At 39.5% G+C, this 19,314-nt stretch overlaps 3 protein-coding genes across 8 annotated transcripts; all 3 read left to right on the plus strand.

The window, feature by feature from the left end:
• Window positions 1–2,357: 2,357 nt before the first annotated feature.
• Window positions 2,358–9,038, plus strand: LOC119561763 (serine/threonine-protein kinase 11-interacting protein-like). Of its 6 annotated transcripts, XM_037875244.1 has the most exons (10): window positions 2,361–2,533; window positions 2,974–3,124; window positions 3,269–4,663; window positions 4,730–4,984; window positions 5,043–5,187; window positions 5,236–5,371; window positions 5,434–5,566; window positions 5,628–5,813; window positions 6,605–7,630; window positions 7,685–9,038. In XM_037875244.1, exons 2-10 carry the CDS (start codon window positions 3,034–3,036, stop codon window positions 8,149–8,151), a joined length of 3,834 nt encoding a protein of 1,277 aa, XP_037731172.1. In that variant the 5' UTR covers window positions 2,361–2,533; window positions 2,974–3,033; the 3' UTR covers window positions 8,152–9,038. The 6 variants fall into 6 exon arrangements, with proteins under 6 accessions (XP_037731173.1, XP_037731172.1, XP_037731168.1 ...); XM_037875240.1 differs by having other exon boundaries at window positions 2,363–2,533; window positions 3,269–4,984; XM_037875243.1 differs by having other exon boundaries at window positions 2,363–2,533; window positions 3,269–4,984; window positions 5,043–5,163.
• Window positions 9,039–9,284: 246 nt separating this feature from the next.
• Window positions 9,285–13,691, plus strand: LOC119561742. Its single transcript, XM_037875224.1, has 8 exons — window positions 9,285–9,315; window positions 9,671–10,240; window positions 10,314–10,440; window positions 10,513–10,648; window positions 10,711–10,843; window positions 10,905–11,090; window positions 11,883–12,908; window positions 12,963–13,691. The coding sequence occupies exons 1-8, from the start codon at window positions 9,285–9,287 to the stop codon at window positions 13,424–13,426; spliced, it is 2,673 nt and encodes an 890-aa protein (XP_037731152.1). The 3' UTR covers window positions 13,427–13,691.
• An 868-nt stretch (window positions 13,692–14,559) lies between these two features.
• On the plus strand, window positions 14,560–18,884 carry LOC119561749. Its single transcript, XM_037875228.1, is given in 9 exon segments — window positions 14,560–14,590; window positions 14,946–15,335; window positions 15,338–15,505; window positions 15,579–15,705; window positions 15,778–15,911; window positions 15,944–16,078; window positions 16,140–16,285; window positions 17,009–18,098; window positions 18,153–18,884. Coding segments are annotated over 9 exon segments (2,688 nt in total). The 3' UTR covers window positions 18,620–18,884.
• Window positions 18,885–19,314: the final 430 nt, after the last annotated feature.

Consider the following 19,314-nt stretch of genomic DNA (forward strand, 5'->3'; position numbering starts at 1 on the left):
TTCACAAGTGATTTCACTTGGGACGTGTCACTTGCTAGTGATTTCATAAGTGAAAGCTCATGGAAAAATTCTGATTTTCACAAGTGATTCACTTGGGACGTGTCACCGGCACGTTACAGACCATACGAAAAATGAGTATAAGGAACAAGTGAAATCCCGTAGGACTTCAAAAAATTTTCATTTGAATTTTCACTTGTGAAAATGCGGACATCCCATACAATTTTCTATATGGAGCGTCACTTGTTCTTCACTTGTACAAGAGGCCATGTCCCACGTGATTCACAAGTGAAACTTTTTTTTGGACTGAAGGGTTCAGTTCGGAACTGAAAATCAGAATTTTTCCATGAGTTTTCACTTATGAAATCATTGGCAAGTGACACGTCCAAAGTGAAATCACTTGTGAAAATCAGAATTTTTCCATGAGTTTTCACTTGTGAAATCACTTGCAAGTGACACGTCCCAAGTGAAATCACTTGTGAAAATCAGAATTTTTCCTATGAGTTTTCAATTATGAAAATTTTGAATTTAAAGTAAATACATATTTATATACATTTTAATTAGATGGTATTATTCAAATTTTCAACTAATGGACAATTATTGTTTCGGTTTTTTGTAAGCTTATTTTAACATTTGTCATCGCCGTTCTTAAACCTTTGTCCGGGTCCTCTGACTCCTTGGCCAACGCTCCTGAAAAACATATGTTTAAAAAATGCGTTTTATTTGTTTATTTGTATATTTACCTTTTAGAGCTGTGTATAAACCCTTTGCGGGATTTTTTTGGCACAAAACATTTCATCATCCTCTTTCGGCTAACGGAACCCATTGAATACCGTCAGAATTTACGTACTTTAAACTAAGATCAATGCACAACATCTTAAACTTAATGTAGCACTTACCTGACTTTATTATATTAACTAAACGATTAAAGTAACTCTGCTGCGCACAATTAAAATGGATGCTTCCCTTTTAATAACTCAAACAGAATGCACCAAGTCTTCTCATCCCTTTACTTGATTTCTTTTGTTTTCTCTTCGCTGTTGGCGCGTGCCACTGCACTTATACTCTTATTAGGCGAAATATATCCGACTATATAATTTGTACTCCTTAAGTAAAATATACAATACGAATTTTTTAAAAATGTTATAACTAAAATGTTTTAAATACTTAAATCAATTTTAACGGACTAATTTTCTATAACTACACTAAAAAAATATTTACATTATAAGTAAATCCGAATAACTTAATCTTACTATAATCAAAAAATTTACTTTTATAAAACAATATAAGTTGTTTATTTTCGATATACAATAATGCTCATTAAATATTAGAGCATTCACATGTCGCTGCTCCACGAAAATTTTTCCGCCGAAATATTAGTCGCTAGCCGAACATAACGGAGAGACGCAAAAAAAATAACAGACCGGCCGAAATTTGTCTCTGAGAGCGCCGAGTGCAGGCAGATTATAAGACAAGAAAGAGAGGGAAATATCCGAATATCTGTCTGTCTTTGTTGCACGATCGTTTTCGTATGCAGTCTTTTACGCTGCGCCGACTTCTCTGGTGACGTCAACAGCGGCACAGCGTCTTAGGCACACAAAAAAAACAAAAAAGCTCTTTGCCTTGAGCCATCTCACCGCGTCCCTACTGCATATCTGAAGGGAAGGGACGTTACACGTGAGCGAGCAGCGGATCAGCGGCAGAACAATTCCCTATGCCCATTTAATAGGGCGCTGCCGACCGCTGCGTTTAACGGATGGTCCATAAGGTATTGCCGTTTCGAGAATTTCCCAGTTATGGCGTCTTCCCACAGAGATAAATCCGCCATCTACTATCCGTTGAACGGATGGTCCACAAGGTTTTGGCGTTCCCAGAACTTTTTAGTTAGTTTTCCAGCCAAATTTGACGGACTCCACAAAGGAATTGCGGGCGGAGGAGTCACTGCCTGATAAGCACGAAGAGTTTTTAGGCTCTTTGCGAATAGCTCAACTGCTGGTCAAAATGAGAACCTTTCGAATAAGAATAGGGGTGAATAGTTTTAACAACTTTGTAAAACCGCTCATTAAAGTTTACTCCAAATTTTAAATATCCGATGCCGAACCGAATATCATGGGCAAAAGCCGAGCGATGCTCTTTTTTCACCATATCTTCAAATTTTATACGTGAACAAGATACGCTAACCGAAAGGTGGTCTTGTAATTTAATTAAAAGGTAATATTAAGTTAAAGTATCTCTATATTTGATTCCATGACCGATAGTTAGGCGATTTTTTTTGGTGCAACTCTGAGTTCGTCTTGACAGTGGAAATGACAGTGGAAACATTCACTACGAAAACGTTAACAATGATGGCAGGGAACAATCGAAAATGGAATGCGCAGAAGCAAGAGGCGTTGTTTGATTAGCCACAGGTCTTCAAATCAGCTGTTATCGGATGGTAGATGGTGAACGTGCCCTTTGGGAATAGGAGTTTCACATTTGTCAAAAATCCTAACCGTTTCGAGGCTATTGCATACAAGAAAGAATCGACCTGTATTCGGTACGTTAACACTATTTTCAGTGCTAGAAATCGCAAGTAATTAATACGTATACGGCTACGTATATTACGAATGTGTTTCCCTGATGTTGGTCAAGAAGGGGAATAAGAAAATTATTTTGGCGATTTTTGAGTGGAATATTCGTTTTCCTTAATTGCGACGAATAATAACCTGTCTCTGGATATATGTATGATTAACCAAGACACATCGCAATGTATATAAATGTGAAACAGTTGTTATCGCTGGTACGTCTGGTGGTTGGCGTCATTTCTGCATACATATTTACATATGTGCATATATGTACTTTTGCCTTTGTAGTTTTTCGTCGTCAAATTTCTGATGAACTGCAATTATAGTAGTCAAGAAAATCAAGAACTGTGCCTAACAGTTTTGCTAATCGGATCTTCTAACATAAAAAGTGATAAAATATAATATTCCACAGACGTACCAGCAGTCACTCGGAACAAGAAATATATCGCATGGAATAACACAGCTGTAGAAGATGGATCCGCAGAAGATCGCTGAGATGGCCAGCCTTCTACGTCAGAACGGCGACAAAGTATTGAGCTCCGAGTTTACCTTGACGTTATCAGGTGAGAAAGATGAAACAAATCTCAAACGAATCCAAGCAAAAGGTAGCACACTGATCATGCGCATATTGGCTAGTGACTGGGCTTTGTTACAGCCCCCATTTCGAGTCCGTTCACTTATCGCAGCTTTCATTGCACTTGGCATAGGTCCTCTCCTGCGGGCGCTGAACGACTCCTTTACCCTCATCGCAGATATTGAGATTGGTTCCGGCGTCATTCATCAGCAGTCCTTTCAAGTGGTCAGACCCATCAACGCGAAGTCCAGCGTTTTTTCCGACCTGCAGTTGGTTTACGACTTTGTGCAGAAGACGACGCTGCTGAGGCTGTCCTTCTTCCCCAGCGAGGTTTACTTTGAGGGCGTCATGAACATCGCCAAGTTCCGAGCACTGCGGCGGCTCGAAGTGAACAAAATCAACATCGGGCAGGTAGTGGGAATCCAACCGCTGCGGGGCCAGCTGCAGCACCTGATCTGCGTGAGGAGCTTGACCTGTGTAGACGACATAATTATTCGCTGCGGCGGTGACAACTCCAACGGTTTTGTGTGGAACGAACTACAGTCAGCCGACTTCAGCTACAACAGCCTGCGCAGCGTGGACACAGCCCTAGAGTTTGCACAGCACCTGCAACATCTGAACCTACGGCACAACAAGCTCAACAGTGTGGCCGCTATCAAATGGCTGCCGCATCTAAAGACCTTGGACCTAAGCTACAACTGCCTCACGCACCTTCCACAGTTTCACATGGAGGCCTGTAAGCGGCTACAGTTGCTTAACACTAGCAACAACTACATAGAGGAGCTACTGGACGTGGCAAACCTGGACGCTTTAAAAAACCTGGATCTGTCCGATAACTGCCTGCTAGAGCACTCGCAGCTGCTGCCACTAAGTGCCCTGCATGCACTAACCGTGCTGAACCTTCAGGGCAATCCGCTTGCTTGCAATCCCAAACATCGACAAGCAACAGCACAGTATCTGAGCAAGAACTCGGCGTCGGTAAAATTTGTTTTGGACTTTACGCCACTGACTAAGGCGGAGAAGGCGCTGACGGGCAGCCAGACGTGTTGTTACATAGGTTCGCTAAACAACCGACATCCCAGAAGTAGCTCCATGTCCATAAACAGCTCCAGTGCCAACAGCGATGGATCTCAGTTTTCCAGCGTCGGCTCTCGGCGTTCGATGACAGTCAAGGGACATAACTACCCAGTGACGGCAGAACAGTCGATGGCAGTACCAACCTCGCAATTGACCAAAAAGTCTGCATCGAAAAAGATCAGGACAGTAGACATAGAGGAGAATCTTGAGACCGAGTCAGAAGCGTGCGCTATTTCCCCTCAAAAGCTTCAGTCCGACTCCGATGAGGGAACCGATTCCTCCCACCTGGAGACTAAAAAGCAAATTGAGAAACTTCGCCTTACTTATGGCAATGAATGGTTAAAGACCGGCAATGCCGAGATGATGCTGGGAATCGAATCGCCGCAGCCTTCTGAACTAGAGCGCGACAATGCTCGTCAGCTGTTCAATGAGTTCTTGGGGGAATTTTCAGGTTCATCAAGCATAATAGTTAATTCTCAAGCGGATCCTGAACATCTCCAAATTTTCTCTACTCCAGCGAATAACGTTTTGTTAAAAACAACCTTTGACACCACTCTGACCCCTATTAAGTCGGATGCGAACGATACAAGTGGGCTACATTTTTATGAGACCTGCACTGAAGGAGAAGTGACAAACTACGATAGCATCGCCAGCACCACAAAGGAATTGCGGGCGGAGGAGTCACTGCCTGATAAGCACGAAGAGTTTTTTAGGCTCTTTGCAAATAGCTCAAGTGCTGGTCAAAATGAGAACCTTCCGAATGAGAATACGGGTGAATAGTTTTAACAACTTTGTAAATCCGCTCTTTAAAGTTTACTCGTATTTTTAAGTGTCCGATGCCGAATCTGACGAGGAAACCTTCATAGTCTATCATGAGCAAAAGCCGAGCGATGCTCTTTTTTTCACCATATCTTCAAATTTTATACGTGAAAAAGATACGCTAACCGAAAGGTGGTCTTGTAATTTAATTAAAAGGTAATTTTAAGTTAAAGTATCTCTGTCTCTTATTCTATTACCGAGTAGGACTAAAACCAAATGGAGTCTAAAAATACTGGAGTCATGCGAGCGAGTAAAGTGCAATACCTTACGAATAATATTCGACACGATGCGTAAGGATAAACAGGAGAGAATCTATTGTGTTGAGAGTACATTGTGTCGGGTAGGTAAATAGGTGATTTTCTAATAACAGCTAATAAAAAGCTCGAATTTGATCTTAAGTAGGAACTGGAAAAGAAACTGCGAGACATTCTCTGTCAGCGTGATCTGAACGAAATGAACATTTCCATTTATCGCTGCGTGAGTTGTCTAACTCAATTTACCATTGAGCAAAAAAGCAAGCGACATAAAAAAAAAGGTATTACGTAGATCACCTATTAAGAACACTTTATTTTACTTTGAAATTTAAACTTTCTTAGACTTGCGATGTCCAGACTGTCGTAGTGCATATGTGGCCGAAGTAACTGAGTTGTCTTCCTCTTTGACCAAACATTCGGAGGAAGTGGTGGCAGAGCACAAACATTCCCCCCCAGACATATTGATGGAGGAAACGGTTGTTGAGACATTTACAGGGTCAACAAATAAGGAAGAAAGCAAAAGCATTGGCAAGTCCTTACCCAATTTCATTTCTTAACTTAATTAGTTTCTTTCAAATTTGTAAAGATTTTTTCGTTATTTTCAAGTTTTTGGTTTCTGATCCATTTTAACCAGTTGTCAGCACATTTTTTGACATTTGCTTTGGTGCTTGTTCTATTTAGTTAATGTTTGGTGTGGACATAATAACTGAACATTAATTTCATTTCTATATCTTGTTTAGCTTTTTTTTGCATGCGAACACAAATGAAAAAGGGCTAAATCCAACCTATCTTACGTATTGCATTACAATCCATTGTATTTTTTTAGACTTTTTCTCACCCACCGACAAAAATTAAAATGTTTTGATGTGAAAAAAAAGAATACTTTAGTGACAAACTTCAGGCTTACAACTGCTAAAAGCACACAAGCGTAGGAGTTGCATAATGCAAAAGGAATTTAGGGCACTATTAGTGGTTGTTTTAATGTTATATACATTTTTGTAAAATTTGTAACTGGTAAATTAATTTTCGTGTTTGGACTTAAATTTTCCCAATTTATATAAGACAAAACTCCGACAAGTGTATCAAAATTTAAAGCTTTTTAAGCTTAGAGAGCAATGCTGCTTCAACTACAAAAATTAAGTTTACGAGGAATCCTTATTGTAATACATTGAGATTTTAGGTTCCGGCAATTTATTTTCGCACTTTATATAAGACAAAACTCCGACATGTATATCCAAATTCATAGCTTTTTAAGCTTAAACCCATTAAATAAAATAAAGTTTACGAGAGATCCTCATTATAATATATTGACATTTTAGGTTCCGGCAATTCACTAAGCGAGAGCAGCTCTTGCTCGAAAATTACTAACTCGCAGAGCTCTTTTGACTCTAATCAGTCCGTTGTGGGTAGCTCTAACACGGATCGTGATATAGAGTTTCGGGCTAACGAAAGTGATGTGGACATCATCTCCAATCCGAGCCAGTCAAGCATAGAGGTGATAGATCCAAACTACGCACAGAGCACTAGTCGCAAGACCTTAGAAGAGCGCCATCTGTCACATCTCGAAACGATAAGCGATGAAAAAGGGCAATCTAAAAGGTTCTTAGATCGAAAGTTCGATTTAATTCAGGCGGAACAGGGTCAGACTGCAGCTCCCGTATCATTATCTGTGTCCCAAGTTCCGCTCACAGAAAGCAGCTCGTCAGGATCTATTACCGACAGCATTTGTACAACCTACGAGCAGCTGGGCATTGATGGGCCGACAAGTCTTTCAAATTTGCTGCTTTCCGAATCTTTAAATAGTCAAATAAGTAGCTCAAATACGGACTCAATAAGCCGTTTAAAAAGAGCTGATGAAGTCAGCCTTTTACCGTTTGCAGCCGTATTTCGTTCAACTAATCTGCTCATGTCCAGCTCAAAGAAGATGGTAGACTCTGAAGCTAATGTCTTGGGTACTCAGCCCTACAAATTTAACTACATTGACTTTGATGATATCGATCACCGTCTAAAACTCTTCTTCTACCAGAGCAAGTTTAAGGAGGATGGTGAACATTTTAAGTGGTTGGCAAAGGGACGCGTCTTTAACGAGCAGACCCAGGTCCTGGGAGAAGGACTCGTGGTGATGTCCAACTGCAATTGCTTTTTAATGGAATCCTTTGCATTACCCCAAGACGATGTGGCCAAGTGGCTTCGGCAAGTCGTCAGAGTGTCGGTTAGTCGATTAAAGGCGGTTGAACTGCTGCCCTGGAAGCTTGGATTATCCTTTACCTTAAAGGATTGGGGCGGATTTATGTTGCTGTTGCACGACATGCTTACGACCGATAGCTTACTTCTTTTCTTGCGACGTAAGTTATCTTTACACGAAGTTTATTGGACAAAAATTAAATATTTTTTTATAGATCACCCTCTACCAGAGCAGTGCAAACTTAATTACAAACCATCCACCACCCTCAGCAATCCGTTGCAAACTATTGCATCCGAACCAGTTAAAATGTGCTCCCTGCTTCGTAGCAGCCAATGGATTCGTGAACAAGAGAAGAAGAACTTTGAAGACTGTCTGCTCCTAATTACAGAGTCACATTTGTACATATCGGCAAATTTAAAATTCTCGTGGCTTTCAAACAAAATTCAGGATAAATCCACGCAACCGGAACTTACCCTTAGACAGCCCATGAGCAACTTAGTAGACGTGGAACGCATTACGGATAAAAAATATGTGATGAACTTTAGCGACGAGACCCAAAACAAGTGCGAGATGTGGCAGTTGCTGTTCGAAACGCATAACAATTCCACGTGTTGTCTGAATGTCATCGGTAAAACTTGGGAGCAGCTGTTTGGCGTTCCATTCAGCCTATCTGAAACGTAGCAGAGCTCAACGCCAAGGAACCAACTAGAACGGATTACCATACATTTCAATTTATTGTGCAAAGCTTAGAATTGTTGATCTTTATTGACTACGTTATTTAATGTCACATTAGTTTTCTTAACTTAACCTTCGTATTTGTGAGTCGTTGGCTATGTTTTTTTTAGTTATGCAAAAGTGGTGCTTGCCGACCAAATAAATGTAAATATTTTAAAATGTAAAGGTTATTTTCTAAATCGCTGCAATATATACAAACAAAAAATATTAATATGAATAGTTATAAAAATGTTAAAGCAATTTTTGGTAGTATTCTAAACATTAACAAGTATTTTTGCAGTGTGCCGCGTTCAAACTAACAAACACAAATCACATAACTAAAATTGTATGCTCAGAACCTAAATTTAAATTTAAATTCGTTATATCCGTTACTCGTAGAATAAGAGATATTTTATTCATCGGAACGTATGTAACAGGTGGAACGAAGCCTTTCCTACCCTATAAATTAGTGGTGCCCTCTGGCCTGACTCGCAAGTCTGGGAGTCCTCTGCCACGACACCGACTCTGTAAACGCTCCTGTGGCCTTGGCCGGCGTCTTCGGTTTACGCACATACATAAATGATAGTCTTTCATTTCATTGTATTTGTGTGGGTACCACTGCCATGAAGTATATATATTTGTGATCAAGATCGTGAGCTATGTTCGTCTGTCCGTATAAACGCTTAGACCTCGAAAACTATAAATGTTAGAAAGTTGAGATTAAGAATACAGACTCAAGAGATTCTCGCGCATCGCAAACTTATTTCAGTAAGGTGCCACGCCAGTTTCTAGCGAGGACATGGTCAATAACGTCACATACAGTAGATAAAGGTGAAAAGTGTAAAATGTTGAAATCGATGTTTCTTTGCACCTATTCGAAGAATTTTTTCTTGGGAGGCTGGGAGGCTGTCCATTACGACGGACTTTGTTTTTTATGAAATTTGAAACGTCTTACTGACCCCATTATCAATTTCCGTTTGGTATTTAGATAGTAAGTTTCTCGATCCCTGCTAAAAAAAACTGTTATTTGAAGACTTACAGAAAACGTCAAAAATAATTGTTATTTAATGATCAAAAATATATGTCTTAAATATCTGGGGATGACACAGAGAGCTCGTCTGCTGGAACTCGGTTGGTTCCTCTCAAATTCGAGAATTCATATTTTTGGGAATTCATGGATGGCTTAAAATGGCCAGCATTAACAAATTTGTTAACATGGTCATTACTGGTTCCACTTTCTCTGAAGAATTTGCGGTCGCGTTGTGTCGTAGAATTCATGTGTATAAGTAAAAAAAGGCAATTTTAAGAACATACATACGAACAAATTCCAACCGAATTCAAACAAAATCAAGAAAGAGCGCTATAGCCGAGTACCTCTACTATCAGATACCTGTTACTCAGCTAAAGGGACCAAAGGGAAATGGAGATATGCAAGCAGCAAAGCGTGATTGAAATGCACCACCTACCGGCGGTAGACAGATTTAAGCGAAAAAGATCAGGACAGTAGACATAGAGGAGAATATTGAGGCCGAGTCAGAAGCGTGCGCTATTTCCCCTCAAAAGCTTCAGTCCGACTCCGATGAGGGAACCGATTTGTCCCACCTGGAGACTAAAAAGCAAATTGAGGAACTTCGCCTTACTTATGGCAATGAATGGTTAAAGACCGGTAGTGCCGAGATGATGCTGGGAATCGAATCGCCGCAGCCTTCTGAACTAGAGCGCGACAATGCTCGTCAGCTGTTCAATGAGTTCTTGGGGGAATTTTCAGGTTCATCAAGCATAATAGTTAATTCTCAAGCGGATCCTGAACATCTCCAAATTTTCTCTACTCCAGCGAATAACGTTTTGTTAAAAACAACCTTTGACACCACTCTGACCCCTATTAAGTCGGATGCGAACGATACAAGTGGGCTACATTTTTATGAGACCTGCACTGAAGGAGAAGTGACAAACTACGATAGCATCGCCAGCACCACAAAGGAATTGCGGGCGGAGGAGTCACTGCCTGATAAGCACGAAGAGTTTTTTAGGCTCTTTGCAAATAGCTCAAGTGCTGGTCAAAATGAGAACCTTCCGAATGAGAATACGGGTGAATAGTTTTAACAACTTTGTAAATCCGCTCTTTAAAGTTTACTCGTCCGATGCCGAATCTGACAAGGAAACCTTCATAGTCTATCATGAGCAAAAGCCGAGCGATGTTCTTTTTTTCACCACATCTTCAAATTTTATACGTGAAAAAGATTCGCTAACCGATAGGTGGTCTTGTAATTTAATTAAAAGGTAATTTTAAGTTAAAGGATCTCTGTCTCTTATTCTATTACCGAGTAGGACTAAAACCAAATGGAGTCTAAAAATACTGGAGTCATGCGAGCGAGTAAAGTGCAATACCTTACGAATAATATTCGACACGATGCGTAAGGATAAACAGGAGGGAATCTATTGTGTTGAGAGTACATTGTTTCGGGTAGGTAAATAGGTGACTTTCTAATAACAGCTAATAAAAAGCTCGAATTTGATCCTAAGTAGGAACTGGAAAAGAAACTGCGAGACATTCTCTGTCAGCGTGATCTGAACGAAATGAACATTTCCATTTATCGCTGCGTGAGTTGTCTAACTCAATTTACCATTGAGCAAAAAGGCAAACGACATAAAAAAAAGGGTATTACGTAGATCACCTATTAAGAACACTTTATTTTACTTTAAAATTTAAACTTTCTTAGACTTGAGATGTCTAGACTATCGTAGTGCATATGTGGCCGAAGTAACTGAGTTGTCTTCCTCTTTGACCAAACATTCGGAGGAAGTGGTGGCAGAGCACAAACATTCCCCCCCAGACATATTGATGGAGGAAACGCTTGTTGAGACATTTACAGGGTCAACAAATAAGGAAGAAAGCAAAAGCATTGGCAAGTCCTTACCCAATTTCATTTCTTAACTTAATTAGTTTCTTTCAAATTTTGTAAAGATTTTTTCGTTATATTCAATTTTTTGGTTTCTGATCCATTTTAACCAGTTGTCAGCACATTTTTTGACATTTGCTTTGGTGCTTGTTCTATTTAGTTAATGTTTGGTGTGGACATAATAACTGAACATTAATTTCATTTGTATTTCTTGTTTAGTTTTTTTTTGCATGCGAACACAAATGAAAAAGGGCTAAATCCAACCTATCTTACGTATTGCATTACAATCCATTGTATTTTCTTAGACTTTTTCTCACCCACCGACAAAAATTAAAATGTTTTGATGTAAAAAAAAAGAATACTTTAGTGACAAACTTCAGGCTTACAACTGCTAAAAGCACACAAGCGTAGGAGTTGCATAATGCAAAAGGAATTTAGGGCACTATTAGTGGTTGTTTTAATGTTATATACATTTTTCTAAAATTTGTAACTGGTAAATTAATTTTCGTAATTGGACTTAAATTTTCCCAATTTATATAAGACAAAACTCCGACAAGAATATCAAAATTTAAAGCTTTTTAAGCTTAGAGAGCAATGCTGCTTCAACTACAAAAATTAAGTTTACGAGGAATCCTTATTCTAGTACATTGACATTTTAGGTTCCGGCAATTTATTTTCGCACTTTATATAAGACAAAACTCCGACATGTATATCCAAATTCATAGCTTTTTAAGCTTAAACCCATTAAATAAAATAAAGTTTACGAGAGATCCTCATTATAATATATTGACATTTTAGGTTCCGGCAATTCACTAAGCGAGAGCAGCTCATGCTCGAAAATTACTAACTCGCAGAGCTCTTTTGACTCTAATCAGTCCGTTGTGGGTAGCTCTAACACGGATCGTGATATAGAGTTTCGGGCTAACGAAAGTGATGTGGACATCATCTCCAATCCGAGCCAGTCAAGCATAGAGGTGATAGATCCAAACTACGCACAGAGCACTAGTCGCAAGACCTTAGAAGAGCGCCATCTGTCACATCTCGAAACGATAAGCGATGAAAAAGGGCAATCTAAAAGGTTCTTAGATCGAAAGTTCGATTTAATTCAGGCGGAACAGGGTCAGACTGCAGCTCCCGTATCATTATCTGTGTCCCAAGTTCCGCTCACAGAAAGCAGCTCGTCAGGATCTATTACCGACAGCATTTGTACAACCTACGAGCAGCTGGGCATTGATGGGCCGACAAGTCTTTCAAATTTGCTGCTTTCCGAATCTTTAAATAGTCAAATAAGTAGCTCAAATACGGACTCAATAAGCCGTTTAAAAAGAGCTGATGAAGTCAGCCTTTTACCGTTTGCAGCCGTATTTCGTTCAACTAATCTGCTCATGTCCAGCTCAAAGAAGATGGTAGACTCTGAAGCTAATGTCTTGGGTACTCAGCCCTACAAATTTAACTACATTGACTTTGATGATATCGATCACCGTCTAAAACTCTTCTTCTACCAGAGCAAGTTTAAGGAGGATGGTGAACATTTTAAGTGGTTGGCAAAGGGACGCGTCTTTAACGAGCAGATCCAGGTCCTGGGAGAAGGACTCGTGGTGATGTCCAACTGCAATTGCTTTTTAATGGAATCCTTTGCATTACCCCAAGACGATGTGGCCAAGTGGCTTCGGCAAGTCGTAAGAGTGTCGGTTAGTCGATTAAAGGCGGTTGAACTGCTGCCCTGGAAGCTTGGATTATCCTTTACCTTAAAGGATTGGGGCGGATTTATGTTGCTGTTGCACGACATGCTTACGACCGATAGCTTACTTCTTTTCTTGCGACGTAAGTTATCTTTACACGAAGTTTATTGGACAAAAATTAAATATTTTTTTATAGATCACCCTCTACCAGAGCAGTGCCAACTTAATTACAAACCATCCACCACCCTCAGCAATCCGTTGCAAACTATTGCATTTGAACCAGTTAAAATGCGCTCCCTGCTTCGTAGCAGCCAATGGATTCGAGAACAAGAGAAGAACTTTGAACAATTTCTGCTCCTAATTACAGAGTCACATTTGTACATATCGGCAGATTTAAAATTCTCGTGGCTTTCAAACAAAATTCAGGATAAATCCACGCAACCGGAACTTACCCTTAGACAGCCCATGAGCAACTTAGTAGACGTGGAACGCATTACGGATAAAAAATATGTGATGAACTTTAGCGACGAGACCCAAAACAAGTGCGAGATGTGGCAGTTGCTGTTCGAAACGCATAACAATTCCACGTGTTGTCTGAATGTCATCGGTAAAACATGGGAGCAGCTGTTTGGCGTTCCATTCAGCCTATCTGAAACGTAGCAGAGCTCAACGCCAAGGAACCAACTAGAACGGATTACCATACATTTCCATTTATTGTGCAAAGCTTAGAATTGTTGATCTTTATTGACTACGTTATTTAATGTCACATTAGTTTTCTTAACTTAACCTTCGTATTTGTGAGTCGTTGGCTAGGTTTTTTTTAGTTATGCAAAAGTGGTGCTTGCCGACCAAATAAATGTAAATATTTTAAAATGTAAAGGTTATTTTCTAAATCGCTGCAATATATACAAACAAAAAATATTAATATGAATAGTTATAAAAATGTTAAAGCAATTGTTGGTAGTATTCTAAACATTAACAAGTATTTTTGCAGTGTGCCGCGTTCAAACTAACAAACACAAATCACATAACTAAAATTGTATGCTCAGAACCTAAATTTAAATTTAAATTCGTTATATCCGTTACTCGTAGAATAAGAGATATTTTATTCATCGGAACGTATGTAACAGGTGGAACGAAGCCTTTCCTACCCTATAAATTAGTGGTGCCCTCTGGCCTGACTCGCAAGTCTGGGAGTCCTCTGCCACGACACCGACTCTGTAAACGCTCCTGTGGCCTTGGCCGGCGTCTTCGGTTTACGCACATACATAAATGATAGTCTTTCATTTCATTGTATTTGTGTGGGTACCACTGCCATGAAGTATATATATTTGTGATCAAGATCGTGAGCTATGTTCGTCTGTCCGTATAAACGCTTAGACCTCGAAAACTATAAATGTTAGAAAGTTGAGATTAAGAATACAGACTCAAGAGATTCTTGCGCATCGCAAACTTCTTTCAGTAAGGTGCCACGCCAGTTTCTAGCGAGGACATGGTCAATAACGTCACATACAGTAGATAAAGGTGAAAAGTGTAAAATGTTGAAATCGATGTTTCTTTGCACCTATTCGAAGAATTTTTTCTTGGGAGGCTGGGAGGCTGTTTATTAAGACGGACTTTGTTTTTTATGAAATTTGAAACGTCTTACTGACCCCATTATCAATTTCCTTTTGGTATTTAGATAGTAAGTTTCTCGATCCCTGCTAAAAAAAACTGTTATTTGAAGACTTACAGAAAACGTCAAAAATAATTGTTATTTAATGATCAAAAATATATGTCTTAAATATCTGGGGATGACACAGAGAGCTCGTCTGCTGGAACTCGGTTGGTTCCTCTCAAATTCGAGAATTCATATTTTTGGGAATTCATGGATGGCTTAAAATGGCCAGCATTAACAAATTTGTTAACATGGTCATTACTGGTTCCACTTTCTCTGAAGAATTTGCGGTCGCGTTGTGTCGTAGAATTCATGTGTATAAGTAAAAAAAGGCAATTTTAAGAACATACATACGAACAAATTCCAACCGAATTCAAACAAAATCAAGAAAGAGCGCTATAGTCGAGTACCTCTACTATCAGATACCCGTTACTCAGCTAAAGGGACCAAAGGGAAATGGAGATATGCAAGCAGCAAAGCGTGATTGAAATGCACCACCTACCGGCGGTAGACAGATTTAAGCGAAAAAGATCAGGACAGTAGACATAGAGGAGAATATTGAGGCCGAGTCAGAAGCGTGCGCTATTTCCCCTCAAAAGCTTCAGTCCGACTCCGATGAGGGAACCGATTCCTCCCACCTGGAGACTAAAAAGCAAATTGAGAAACTTCGCCTTACTTATGGCAATGAATGGTTAAAGACCGGTAATGCCGAGATGATGCTGGGAATCGAATCGCCGCAGCCTTCTGAACTAGAGCGCGACAATGCTCGTCAGCTGTTCAATGAGTTCTTGGGGGAATTTTCAGGTTCATCAAGCATAATAGTTAATTCTCAAGCGGATCCTGAACATCTCCAAATTTTCTCTACTCCAGCGAATAACGTTTTGTTAAATACAACCTTTGACACCACTCTGACTCGGATGCGAACGATACAAGTGGGCTACATTTTTATGAGACCTGCACTGAAGGAGAAGTGACAAACTACGATAGCATCGTCAGCACCACAAAGGAATTGCGGGCGGAGGAGTCACTGCCTGATAAGCACGAAGAGTTTTTTAGGCTCTTTGCAAATAGCTCAAGTGCTGGTCAAAATGAGAACCTTCCGAATGAGAATACGGGTGAATAGTTTTAACAACTTTGTAAATCCGCTCTTTAAAGTTTACTCGTCCGATGCCGAATCTGACAAGGAAACCTTCATAGTCTATCATGAGCAAAAGCCGAGCGATGTTCTTTTTTTCACCACATCTTCAAATTTTATACGTGAAAAAGATTCGCTAACCGATAGGTGGTCTTGTAATTTAATTAAAAGGTAATTTTAAGTTAAAGGATCTCTGTCTCTTATTCTATTACCGAGTAGGACTAAAACCAAATGGAGTCTAAAAATACTGGAGTCATGCGAGCGAGTAAAGTGCAATACCTTACGAATAATATTCGACACGATGCGTAAGGATAAACAGGAGGGAATCTATTGTGTTGAGAGTACATTCTGTCAGCTAATAAAAAGCTCGAATTTGATCCTAAGTAGGAACTGGAAAAGAAACTGCGAGACATTCTCTGTCAGCGTGATCTGAACGAAATGAACATTTCCATTTATCGCTGTGTTAGTTGTCTAACTCAATTTACCATTGAGCAAAAAGGCAAGCGACATAAAAAAAAGGGTATTACGTAGATCACCTATTAAGAACACTTTATTTTACTTTGAAATTTAAACTTTCTTAGACTTGAGATGTCTAGACTATCGTAGTGCATACGTGGCCGAAGTAACTGAGTTGTCTTCCTCTTTGACCAAACATTCGGAGGAAGTGGTGGCAGAGCACAAACATTCCCCCCCAGACATATTGATGGAGGAAACGCTTGTTGAGACAGTCCTTACCGAATTTCATTTCTTAACTTAATTAGTTTCTTTCAAATTTGTAAAGATTTTTTCGTTATATTCAAGTTTTTGGTTTCTGATCCATTTTAACCAGTTGTCAGCACATTTTTTGACATTTGCTTTGGTGCTTGTTCTATTTAGTTAATGTTTGGTGTGGACATAATAACTGAACATTAATTTCATTTGTATTTCTTGTTTAGTTTTTTTTTGCATGCGAACACAAATGAAAAAGGGCTAAATCCAACCTATCTTACGTATTGCATTACAATCCATTGTACTTTTTTAGACTTTTTCTCACCCACCGACAAAAATTAAAATGTTTTGATGTAAAAAAAAAGAATACTTTAGTGACAAACTTCAGGCTTACAACTGCTAAAAGCACACAAGCGTAGGAGTTGCATAATGCAAAAGGAATTTAGGGCACTATTAGTGGTTGTTTTAATGTTATATACATTTTTCTAAAATTTGTAACTGGTAAATTAATTTTCGTATTTGGACTTAAATTTTCCCAATTTATATAAGACAAAACTCCGACAAGTGTATCAAAATTTAAAGCTTTTTAAGCTTAGAGAGCAATGCTGCTTCAACTACAAAAATTAAGTTTACGAGGAATCCTTATTCTAGTACATTGACATTTTAGGTTCCGGCAATTTATTTTCGCACTTTATATAAGACAAAACTCCGACATGTATATCCAAATTCATAGCTTTTTAAGCTTAAACCCATTAAATAAAATAAAGTTTACGAGAGATCCTCATTATAATATATTGACATTTTAGGTTCCGGCAATTCACTAAGCGAGAGCAGCTCTTGCTCGAAAATTACTAACTCGCAGAGCTCTTTTGACTCTAATCAGTCCGTTGTGGGTAGCTCTAACACGGATCGTGATATAGAGTTTCGGGCTAACGAAAGTGATGTGGACATCATCTCCAATCCGAGCCAGTCAAGCATAGAGGTGATAGATCCAAACTACGCACAGAGCACTAGTCGCAAGACCTTAGAAGAGCGCCATCTGTCACATCTCGAAACGATAAGCGATGAAAAAGGGCAATCTAAAAGGTTCTTAGATCGAAAGTTCGATTTAATTCAGGCGGAACAGGGTCAGACTGCAGCTCCCGTATCATTATCTGTGTCCCAAGTTCCGCTCACAGAAGGCAGCTCGTCAGGATCTATTACCGACAGCATTTGTACAACCTACGAGCAGCTGGGCATTGATGGGCCAACAAGTCTTTCAAATTTGCTGCTTTCCGAATCTTTAAATAGTCAAATAAGTAGCTCAAATACGGACTCAATAAGCCGTTTAAAAAGAGCTGATGGAGTCAGCCGTTTACCGTTTGCAGCCGTATTTCGTTCAACTAATCTGCTCATGTCCAGCTCAAAGAAGATGGTAGACTCTGAAGCTAATGTCTTGGGTACTCAGCCCTACAAATTTAACTACATTGACTTTGATGATATCGATCACCGTCTAAAACTCTTCTTCTACCAGAGCAAGTTTAAGGAGGATGGTGAACATTTTAAGTGGTTGGCAAAGGGACGCGTCTTTAACGAGCAGACCCAGGTCCTGGGAGAAGGACTCGTGGTGATGTCCAACTGCAATTGCTTTTTAATGGAATCCTTTGCATTACCCCAAGACGATGTGGCCAAGTGGCTTCGGCAAGTCGTCAGAGTGTCGGTTAGTCGATTAAAGGCGGTTGAACTGCTGCCCTGGAAGCTTGGATTATCCTTTACCTTAAAGGATTGGGGCGGATTTATGTTGCTGTTGCACGACATGCTTACGACCGATAGCTTACTTCTTTTCTTGCGACGTAAGTTATCTTTACACGAAGTTTATTGGACAAAAATTAAATATTTTTTTATAGATCACCCTCTACCAGAGCAGTGCAAACTTAATTACAAACCATCCACCACCCTCAGCAATCCGTTGCAAACTATTGCATCCGAACCAGTTAAAATGTGCTCCCTGCTTCGTAGCAGCCAATGGATTCGTGAACAAGAGAAGAAGAACTTTGAACACTGTCTGCTCCTAATTACAGAGTCACATTTGTACATATCGGCAAATTTAAAACTCTCGTGGCTTTCAAACAAAATTCAGGATAAATCCACGCAACCGGAACTTACCCTTAGACAGCCCATGAGCAACTTAGTAGACGTGGAACGCATTACGGATAAAAAATATGTGATGAACTTTAGCGACGAGACCCAAAACAAGTGCGAGATGTGGCAGTTGCTGTTCGAAACGCATTACAATTCCACGTGTTGTCTGAATGTCATCGGTAAGACATGGGAGCAGCTGTTTGGCGTTCCATTCAGCCTATCTAAAACTTAGCAGAGCTCAACGCCAAGGAACCAACTAGAACGGATTACCATACATTTCAATTTATTGTGCAAAGCTTAGAATTGTTGATCTTTGTTGACTACGTTATTTAATATCACATTAGTTTTCTTAACTTAACCTTCGTATTTGTGAGTCGTTGGCTAGGTTTTTTTTAGTTATGCAAAAGTGGTGCTTGCCGACCAAATAAATGTAAATATTTTAAAATGTAAAGGTTATTTTCTAAATCGCTGCAATATATACAAACAAAAAATATTAATATGAATAGTTATAAAAATGTTAAAGCAATTTTTGGTAGTATTCTAAACATTAACAAGTATTTTTGCAGTGTGCCGCGTTCAAACTAACAAACACAAATCACATAACTAAAATTGTATGCTCAGAACCTAAATTTAAATTTAAATTCGTTATATCCGTTACTCGTAGAATAAGAGATATTGTGTTCATCGGAACGTATGTAACAGGTGGAACGAAGCCTTTCCTACCCTATAAATTAGTGGTGCCCTCTGGCCTGACTCGCAAGTCTGGGAGTCCTCTGCCACGACACCGACTCTGTAAACGCTCCTGTGGCCTTGGCCGGCGTCTTCGGTTTACGCACATACATAAATGATAGTCTTTCATTTCATTGTATTTGTGTGGGTACCACTGCCATGAAGTATATATATTTGTGATCAAGATCGTGAGCTATG

Source organism: Drosophila subpulchrella, unplaced genomic scaffold, assembly GCF_014743375.2.
Source record: "Drosophila subpulchrella strain 33 F10 #4 breed RU33 unplaced genomic scaffold, RU_Dsub_v1.1 Primary Assembly Seq36, whole genome shotgun sequence".
Taxonomy (NCBI): domain Eukaryota; kingdom Metazoa; phylum Arthropoda; class Insecta; order Diptera; family Drosophilidae; genus Drosophila; species Drosophila subpulchrella.